The 10,478-nt window shown below is 33.4% G+C and overlaps 1 protein-coding gene across 1 annotated transcript in view; it reads right to left on the bottom strand.

Moving 5' to 3' along the window:
* Positions 1–318: 318 nt before the first annotated feature.
* LOC107189683 (lachesin-like) overlaps positions 319–10,478 on the bottom strand; it is a 44,880-nt gene continuing 34,720 nt past the window's right edge. Inside the window, exons 6-8 of the mRNA XM_015578267.1 lie at positions 4,192–4,308; positions 2,265–2,435; positions 319–680 (exon numbers count right to left, since the gene is read on the bottom strand). Coding sequence (XP_015433753.1) covers positions 319–680; positions 2,265–2,435; positions 4,192–4,308 — 650 coding nt within the window. The remainder of the gene's footprint in view (positions 681–2,264; positions 2,436–4,191; positions 4,309–10,478) is intronic.

Genomic DNA, 10,478 nt, shown 5'->3' with positions numbered 1-10,478 from the left:
ATCAGAATGTGTTTCTAAATCGTTCGTGTAAAATTTGCCAATTTATTATATTAAAGAAAAGGATGGATAAAGATAACACCGATTTAATCGTAACTTTAAATGTAGCCCATTTACCTAAATGCAACTGAGAACATCATGTACCAATTGCAAAACGCCAAACTACATTTCTGTACCAGATATGGAATTCATTTCAAGATCTGGTCACTTTTATACAAACATTCCAGTCTGTTCTTATTCTATCCCCGACCAATTTTCTTCGTTGCTCGTTGTAGTCGGTTTCGTCGTTCAACAGCTTCAGCGTCGATGCGTTTCTTTTTCTTACAGACGAAATAGCATGGTCGAGATGAGGAACGAGAAGAAGAGTACGATCAATGTGATCGGTACCGAGCATTGCCTAGAATCGGCGGCATTTATGATTACCCAGGGCGGTGGCAACGATGGCAAAACAAGTGGCCTTTCTGTTCTGTGCCCTTCGTGAATGGTACTGCCAGCCATAATTTGCGTGGGACTGAGATCATCGTCGTTTCCGATCGAATCGAAATCGTCGAAGCTGTTCCCGTGCGGTCGCCTCCCGTTACCGTTGTTCTTTTTCTTTCCCTTTGGTAGAGGTTTCTTTCGGGGTTTCAGATCGGTGTTCTTCGATACAATGCTAGGAGTCGTTTTTTCGGAAGGGTACAGCTCTGGATGAGAAACAGAAAATTAATCGGCTATGAATACAAATATTGATACTCAATGTATACGATGCTCGAAACAATTAGATGATCGTGTATCGCAGTCGCTTTACTCATGAATACGATTTATAATGGTTAAATATTTAAAAATTTTCTTCATAGTTATAGGAAAACTAGGTATTTCAGATTTAAAAAGAAAATAGTATTGTAGTGTCAATGTAAATATCTGCTTGCTTGTGGTTAATTAGGATAATTAAATATATGACAACCCCCAGGTTAGGGTTGGTTGTCTCACGAAACAGTTCTTTGTCACAGGTACCGTGAATGATGAAATTTTTATTAAAATACTTGAGAGATGAATGCTTCTAAGAAACATTTATTTGTGAAAGTAATATTGGAATAGGTAATATAATATAAGTAAATTTGTGATTTTTATAAAAATTCTGCTTATTTTCATGTATCTAGTTAAAACTTTTTTTACACGAACTACTGCTTTTATGTGTTTCTTCTCTTCCCTTTCGCTATGTTTGTTTTGTAGTTCTTTCTTCACAGGGATGTGCGTAAGAGTAGCTGATTTTACTTGTGATAAGCATCCCCACTTGCGGTGAAGTATAAAAAATAGATTACAATACTACAATGGGGTAAAATGTTGGTAAAACTCTGGAAAAACATTTAGTCTAAAAGCATGTAGATTACGTTAATATACAACACGCTATATAGGTATTACACAGAAAACGAAGAAGAAAATACTGTTGAAAATATAACACATAAAGCTTTACGTAAATGCAGTTTCCTTACTTTTGGAACGAATTACGTATTCATAATAGAAAATGTAGTAGAAATTTGATTTTATTTTGATAATGCTGCTATTGCTGCTAGGGGTGAACCGATCCAAGTAAATACAAGCAAATAATAGATATTTTCAGTTGCGATATATACTCGGTATCGAAAAAAAGTACTAATTTCGAATAGAGCGAGTAATCGATATGAAAGCTAATGAATATTCGTTAATAAAATATGTCTTCGTTAACAAATGATCATTAATAAAATATATTCGTGTTAAAATCAGAGATGGGCAAATTCATTATCTAGATACAGGACTTCCAATAATTAAATTCGTCATTTCCAACGTTTAAACGTGAAAATTCTAATTTTTACAACAAAATAGTTCTTCTTCCTGAACGAGTCGCCGTTTGATAAACAATTATTTCACCGTGCGTACATTAACTATTTGAATCTCAGGATGACGTCCTGAAATACTGCAGCTTTTCACTATGTATTATTCGAATAAAACTCTACTCAACTCTGGTTAAAATGTATCATATTAATAAAATAGTATTTTATATTCATTTTCCTTCGATAGAAACAGGTATCGATGCTTTTGATGCGGTACTAAGTATATATCGATATTTCTTTTCTGTATTGGTTTATTCCTAATTGCTGCTGCATATACGTAATTGAAAGTGAAGTAGAATTTTGTATTTAATTTTGATGTCCTTAATATTGCTAATGTGCATAAATGATCACCAGCTGCTGTTAACATGTGACGTTGAATGATTTTTACATTAAAATCTGTATATTGCTATGATTTACCTTGTAAGTGTATGACGCCATCGGCTTTTCCGATAGCGTTCACGGACGAGCAAACATACTCCCCGAAGTCCTTTTTTTCCAGGGAATTGACAGTGAGATTCATCTGCCAGGAGTAATCGTTCAGCGCCGACTCCGACATCACGTATTTGTCACCGGGCAACAGCTTTTCGGCTGCATCAGAAACTAGAATATTGCTGGGTTTTTAATTTTGCCAGGGAGCGGTCCTCGACTTTTTCGTCTGTGTCGTTCATTTTGACGGAACGTTTGTGTCACAGCGCGGTCAGCGTCGACTTTCGGAAAACTGACCGGCACACCGCCAGAAACTAATACTCATTGAATTGATTGCAATACAGTGGAATTCCGGGAACTCTTTTGACAATGTTGACTCGAATTCGACTGACGTTTGAACGAGAAAGAAAAATAACCCTTCCGCGAATCAATCATTAGGACTTACGATATCGAAGCTTGTCTTTTATTTGACCAGTTCAAGGTTTAATTTCTGCTATTGTCACTAGACAGTCGTTTTTCGTGAAAAGAAATTTCCTTTTTATTTAAAAAAAGGGAAGCAAATCCAGATGTATCTATTTACCTAATGTTTATTACTATCATACAGATTGAGAAAACGTTGGTATGAAATATGTATATGTGTTTTAAAAATGGCGGTGCAGACTGGAAAAGATTTTAAGGTTTTTCTCTTGGTTTTTTCTTAATCGTGAACGAACGGAGGTTTAGATCGACTTGAACAAATTACAGGATGTGTAAAACATATAGTTTATAAAAATTCGAGATTTTCTCAAGAAAAATTGCAAAGTCATGGTTTTTTAACAGCGCACAAATAAGAACGAAATTTTTCCAAAAAAATCGCGGCTTTTGGCGACCGACTTAATAATTTTGTTGTAATTTTTGTTTTTATAGGTTCCGCTGGAAACTACAGATCTGAGAAATGAAAATCACACTTGTGAAATTGGAGTATGTCCCATTTCAAGACCGATATTTAGGCACAACCACACAAAAAAGTTAAATTGTTTACCAGTCTACACTACCATTTTCAAAGCACATATATATTTCATAATAATTTTTCTAAATCTGTATGATACTAATAAACATTAGGTAAAAGAATGCATCTGGATCTGTTTTCATTTTTTATTAATAAATAAAAAGGAAAGTTTTCTTCACGAAAAACAACTGTCTAGTCCCCTTAATTATTTTCTAATGTATTAGTAGTTGTAAAACAATAACTTTTCTTCGATATATAATAAAAGTCCACTTCTATAAAAGTATTAACGGATATATTCTATTTTTGTAATAAATCATATGTTCAGATTGTTTTAATTCTTGCAGTGCTAGAAATTACTGTTTCTTGGTTAGGAAATATTGGATTTCTCAAACAGAGCTCCAGATCAGATTTTTTTCAACGAAACGTGGTATGCGCATATGTACTGTGTCGTGTAAAGACCTAGTGGGTGTAGCAGATATGGTGATAACTCAATTTAGTTCATTTTGCTATTACTCATTTCAGATTCATACGAAAGAAGTAGGTACTCAGAATTTTTTTTTTAGTTTCCTATGGTAGAATTGTTTAACAATTATAAAAGGAATTTAATGACCAAAGAAAGAAGAGCATTATAATAGTATTATCACTTCAACTATTTAGAACAGACAGTGTTGGTTATATTAAATTTATTAAATGTGGTTGACCGATAACTTTTCGAATATCGGTAAATTCATACCGTAACACCTAATAATATTTATTTAACGTTTAATTTTTATTTAAAAAGCAACTATACGAGTTTAACAAGTGAACTATACGGAATCTTGAATTTATAGTCATTTAATCTCTATACATTCGGAGATTAAAAATCGAAGAATAAGATTCATTGATGTGATCGATTTTTGAAAGATGTGCTGAATTCAATTATACAATTACCTGTATTTCTGTACCATGTATTCATCACATGCGGCGAAGCTTCAACGTGACACTGCAGAACGACGTTGCTGTCAACTGGTGCAAGCACTAGGTTCGTCACCTTTATAGTTGGTCGAACTGAAACAAAAAAAAAATAGATTCATTTTAACATAGTATGTTTATTTTAATCTCGTATTCTTTTTTCTTATGTTTTATTTTGATTTAGATGATAATCATAGTTGTATATATTACATAAGAATTTCCATCGAGTTTACAATCCTTAAGAGGGTATTCTGATTTAAACATTTCTGAAAATCGATTTATTTGGTTGCATTGTTTTAAAGTACAGGTTTTCGAAAGTGTGTTTTCGAAAGGATTTGCCCGAATGGTAAAATTAACGAAGTTGTAGATACTTTAAAGAAGACGGCGTACAGCCCGCAGCGTATTACAATGCTTTGAATTCCTTTCGACTCGAAACTGAATTTTTTGTAACGACTAATACGATATCGCAAAATCTAATTGACCGATTGACTTCACAGTTGGTGTACATCTTAGGTAGATGTGGCCTTATCGTAGTATCCAGCATTACCAAAAATGACCTATTTTCGTTATTTTGTGAAATTTCGATAACTTTTTTCATGCTGGCTCAAACCATAGTCACATACATACTAATAAAGAATCTTATTGGTGTTTTCAATCTCTGTTTTGTGTTATTAAAAACTTTGTCCTATAAATAAGCATTTCTTGTTTAATTACCTTTTACATTAATAAAGATAATAGAAGTAATTACAATTTCAGTGTAAAATGGAGAAGAGTGTATATTTCAGATGATCGATGAAACAGGAAGCGCTGTATCATGGTTAAAACACTAGATTTTCCAACTAGTTAAATCACTGCACTTGCCAGGCTGATCAAATATTTACCTGTCGGTAACGACGTGGATAAATCACCAACTTGAAAAGGTAATTTCATGATGCTTTATCTAACAGTTAATATTGGGCGAGACGAAAACATAATTGATAGTGGTACATTTCGCAAGAATCGTTATGATTTACGTATTCTCTTCATAGTAATGACATTTTCGATGCTACTTTTTAGATGTAAAAAATTCAAAAGTTAAAACAGTTTAGAAGTTTCTATTGTAAATAGCGGGACTCATTTGAATATAATTAATTGTAGACTGCTGAGGACGGGGCCGGCCCTAGGGGCTTCACGCACGGTATGCATCGGTTTGAGTCACCTGGCGATGCTCGCCATTTGCATCAGAGAGAATCGGTGCTCTCCCTCCAAGAGCATCGACTCTCTGAGACATATTCTCCTCCAGAGAATATGCACACTTTTTGTTTCTAATAATTGCTTGGTATACAGCTAAATGCGGTAGTTGTAAGTTAAGTTAAGTTAATCGTATGACTAGAGATCTTCATTTTATTTTCAGGTAGACTCAAGAAAGAAGCCATCCGCCGAGGGAAATCAACATTAAAGCGTCTAAATTTAAGTTACTTTTAAGTTATTTGTAAGACCTTGTTAAAAGGGAGGTAGATGAAACTAATGATTCCATCGATGTAATTACGGTTACATAGATGGGATTGGGTTCCATCTAGCTTTCTTTGGGACTCCACTCGCAGCAACCTCCACGTGGTGAGACCCGGGCAATTGGTATTATCTTCGGTAAAGTATTGTAAACTGAAGGCAATACCGAGCTGATGGCTGCGAACTTAAAATTAATTTCTCTAGTTATAAGAATGAATGTAAGATCGAATATTTTTGGTGAATTTTCTATCTTACATAAAACTTTATGGCTGAATATACGATAGGAAATCTTTGTTTATTATAAGAATACGTAAAATAAAAATTTGTCTTTCAATTCCTTTTTTGATAAATATTACTCACTTATGTGTGATAATGCAGAATAGATGTATACTATTTGTATTTGAAAACATATACGCCTTTGTTGTCACTGTTAAACTGTTGTATTAACAATGGAAACATTACCCTAGATTGCTCAACAGGGATAGCTAGCGGTTCTTGAACGACAAAGCAGGCAGCCATGTCTTTCCAGTGCTGCAGCGAAAGGATCGTACTGTATCCCCATAGGTCCACCTTCTCGGACACAATTGTAGTACACGTGTTTTCATTTTTGGCCGAAACGGTACATACACAATCAGATTATATTGTGTGTACATAGCATCGCGTAATGAAAATAACGAACGGGACACATCCAGACCGAGGAGGATAAAGCGATAACGCGAGCGGTCCGATGAACTTCAAAGTAATGCCGAAGCGTTTTAGAATGTTAACCATCGACCTGTAAGAAGTCCCGCCGAACATCTTCTCAGCAACACATGATACCTTAATCATCCCCTAGCGTTAGTCAACATATACACGGTATGTATGAAAAATAACAGGACTGATAATGTATTAATTCAAACCCTTTCACAAAATCGTTCATTTCATTTAGCCCTCCGGGGACGGTGCCGGAGTCACAACAGGTCTGGAGCTGTTCGTGTAATTCGGGAACTGATCCAGGTATGACATAGTATTATAACGGTTTTTTAAAGCACAGTATTGAAAAGGGTTTGTTTATACCACCACATTTTCCCCGTTGAACAGTACAAATTTTATCTTGGCTGTATTGTTCTATCTTGAACCCCAACAAAGACATCTAGATGTTTAGTTTCTCGTAACAAACAAAAAATGTATTGGTTATCTCAAGATTAGATAAATTTTCCGTTTCTTTAGAAATCTTATGAAATCCGTTAATATCTCATTATTAAGTTGTACTTGTAATCTCGTCGAAAATTTCAATGTTTTCATGTCTTCCGAAATCGAGGTTGTTATTTGTTTACTTAACGCTATGCATGTTGAACCGAAGTTCACAAGCGCGAATGCGGAATGAAGAACGATGTTAAACGTGTCAGATAAGCAGTTATGGTTGCCGTAGCAACGTATGCCAATATTTGTCGTAGCTTTTGAGCCCTGCTTCATATTTGATTCATTTTAAACCGGTAGGACCCAACGTTGCGTTAATGCAACATTTCACTCGTAATTTTTATCAATGAATTTACATTATTGAACTCTGTTTTTTGCTTAATATTTTTTTCGTCATTATTTCTTCTTCCATTTACAATCAGACCTTGCGACGTATTGAACTTTGAATAAATTGAAGTATTTATAGAACTATGATAAACTAATTTTTTCTTAATCATGGAAATTTTTTGGGTTATCTTTCTGATGCAGTTGGCTTCTATAATATGGTGTCCACGATTATACATTTTTTACATTTTGGCAAAATAATCTATAAAATATTATATTTACGTTTTTCACAAAAAAATTGTTCAAGGTTGCACATACGCATCATTTTGTTATACAGAATGTACCGATCCAAATTTTCGTACATTCAAAGTTTATAGAATAGTTACAGAAATAAACCAAAAATAATTCTCGTTAGCTCATCAACTTATTGTTAGATACCGACTTCATAGCGAGTACATTGTTTGCATAGAACGACTTGGTGTGCTCGATCTACAACCGATGGCATTACAACGCGTAACGAGAAAGCGAGAGCGACACAGAGTGAGTAATTAAAGCTATGTAAACATGGGGATGTCGATGCAATACTATGATTCCAGGATTAGGGAACGGGCTATACGTTGTGTGTGTTACAATTACTTTACCGTGCCATTAGATTCCTGAACAACGAATACATCGCACCGCCATTATCGAACGGTTTCATTTTAATTTCTACTTCTGTCGTTTTCAAACATTTGATACAAAGATTAATCGCTAATAATTAGCCATGAAGTATATTGATAATTTGGTGTAATGATGTGTATTAATATTAGGATATTAAACAATTAAAGTTCTTATTATTCTGCATATTTATAATAATTGTTAAAGCATTACTATTTATTGCTTGAAGTACTTGTAACTGTCGCAAAAACAAATTTTGTATAAAATGTTATACGTATTTAGATAGAGAGAAGCTGGTTCATTTGAATTTTTATGTGTAATTTCTGTTTTAAAATTCATTATTACTTTAATACTTTTGTAGTTTAATAATATTTATTGTTCGATATTAATTCACGTCACGCAAGAAAATTGTATCGTTAAAATGTTATGTTATGAGTTTTATAAAATAAACTTATAATATCAAGAACCTTAAAAACAACGCTCCATACGAATAAAGTGTATTATAAATTTTAGATTTCTTTTTACAATACATATATGTAGAATCGTTTCCACTTCGTTGGTATTACAAATTTTGCTGCACCCTATGTATTTTTGTCTAAAAAATTCCAACAAGTATTGTAATTGAAAATACACTGCGAATAGTCAGAAAAAAGTTTGAAGATCGTCTTTCCAATTTTATTTACAACATAACATACTTTCCCTTATTATCCCCCCCCCCCTCTTATTTTTTATTTCAGTAATTCTATACAGTAATTAATAGTTTAAACGAGGATAAAGCTATTTTATGCTCTACGACAAATGAAAAATGGGAAACAAATTTTTTCATACGAAGGTTTCATAGTCAAGAAAATAGAATTTGAAAATTTGTCGCGCACGCGAGACCTAGAATACAAATGGTAGCTGTGTTACAGTATTCCTATGTATTTTTATTGTATTATTACATATATCGTATTCCATGATATTATCTTACGATAATTTTATACCCCAAAATACTGTACCATAGCTGAAATTTATAAACATTAGCGCAAACAGAAATAATCGGTTGTGTGCAGAGACATGAAAACAGTACTTCAACAAAATTTCATAGATAAAAATTTAATTTCATATTTTCAATCTGTTTTTGCTCAAAAACTCATATCTGTGTCGTTTAATTAATGGCAATTATAATCGACTGTTTCCAAAACTATAATTAATTGATTATTTTCAAAACTATAACGATTAGAGAAAAATGCATGAATTAATGTATAAAAGTAACTATAGTATGTAAGTGTCATTTAACTTTTTGTAATGGGCTTCTGATTATTAGACTGTGCGTGTTTTATGCATTCATGGAATACAAGAACAGAAGAGAAAATATTTCTGAAAATTCGATTCTGCATAAGTATATCTTTTCTAAATTAATTACAGTTTACACGTTAAAACCTTAAGGTGCATCGAAATTCTAATTAAGGTTTGCAGGATCCCAAATGTCTTCCTTCTCCTTAATACCAATCGACGTATCGTAACTTTACGGGCATGCCAGACTTCGAATGGATGTGACTGAGAGGATTGCGGACTGACTTTCTCGAAGTAAGGAAGTGTACAGAGTTCCTGGATTGCACATCTGTATGTACCATGCAAGCTGACTTACTATGAAACCGTAAGCAGTGGAACTTTTAGACACCTTCTCACGCTCTGAAATTTCCAGAGATTTCGACGAAATTTTGTATCCCTCTAATTTCATAGATAATTCAACTTCCATCGAATTTTAGATAAATTATTACGCTTATATATATATATATATATATATATATAAACGAGTAAATTAAGTTATTAAAATAAGCAAATAATTAAATATTGATTTTTTTCAATCAAAAATTTCTTCCAATCTCTTACGGTTTACAAGGTATACTGACGAAACAAAAAATTCGGCACACTTTAAAGGGCGATTTAACCGTCTGAGAGAGAATGTCAGCAGAAAAAAAATGTTACTTGCATAAATTCGATGCCCTTTACAGACCCACAAAATTTCATTAGAATTAGAATCTGTGGTTTCGGAAACCTTTCTTGTCAATGAGTGAGCGCACAGGATATAAACAATAAAAATCTGCGGAATTGTAGGGGGCAGTTTCATAAATATATATACCAATGCATTTGGAATGAAATGCTCGTCACTTTTCGTTATTATGTAAGTTTGAATAAGTTATAAAATAAAGCTATAAAAAATTTGTTTGTTATAAACAAATGGTATTTTAGACAATTTTTTAGCATCATATTATTGTACATAAAAAAACCATGACACTCGCCCATTAAAAGTTTCTTCCCATCTCTTACGGTTCACAAGATATACGGAAAACAAACGAAAAATTGTGCAAACTTTAAGGGGTGGTTGCACCCCTTTAACGCGAGAGTCGACCGATAAAAAAATGGTTCCTTGTGTAATACGATGCCCTTTACAATCCCACAAGGTTTCGTTAAAATCGAGAGCCTGTGGGTCGAGAAACCTTCTTTGTCAGTAAAAGAAATTTTTATAAAGGAAAACACCCTCCAGCTATTCCAATAAAAGTAATAAATGTTCAAGTTCACTTCGCTAATCAGATTTCACTGTGTTTAACTTTATCACTGATAGAATCATACTG

This window comes from Dufourea novaeangliae, unplaced genomic scaffold (assembly GCF_001272555.1).
Source record: "Dufourea novaeangliae isolate 0120121106 unplaced genomic scaffold, ASM127255v1 scaffold162, whole genome shotgun sequence".
In the NCBI taxonomy this organism is placed as follows: Eukaryota; Metazoa; Arthropoda; class Insecta; order Hymenoptera; family Halictidae; genus Dufourea; species Dufourea novaeangliae.
This window is presented reverse-complemented; position numbering and strand designations above follow the sequence as displayed.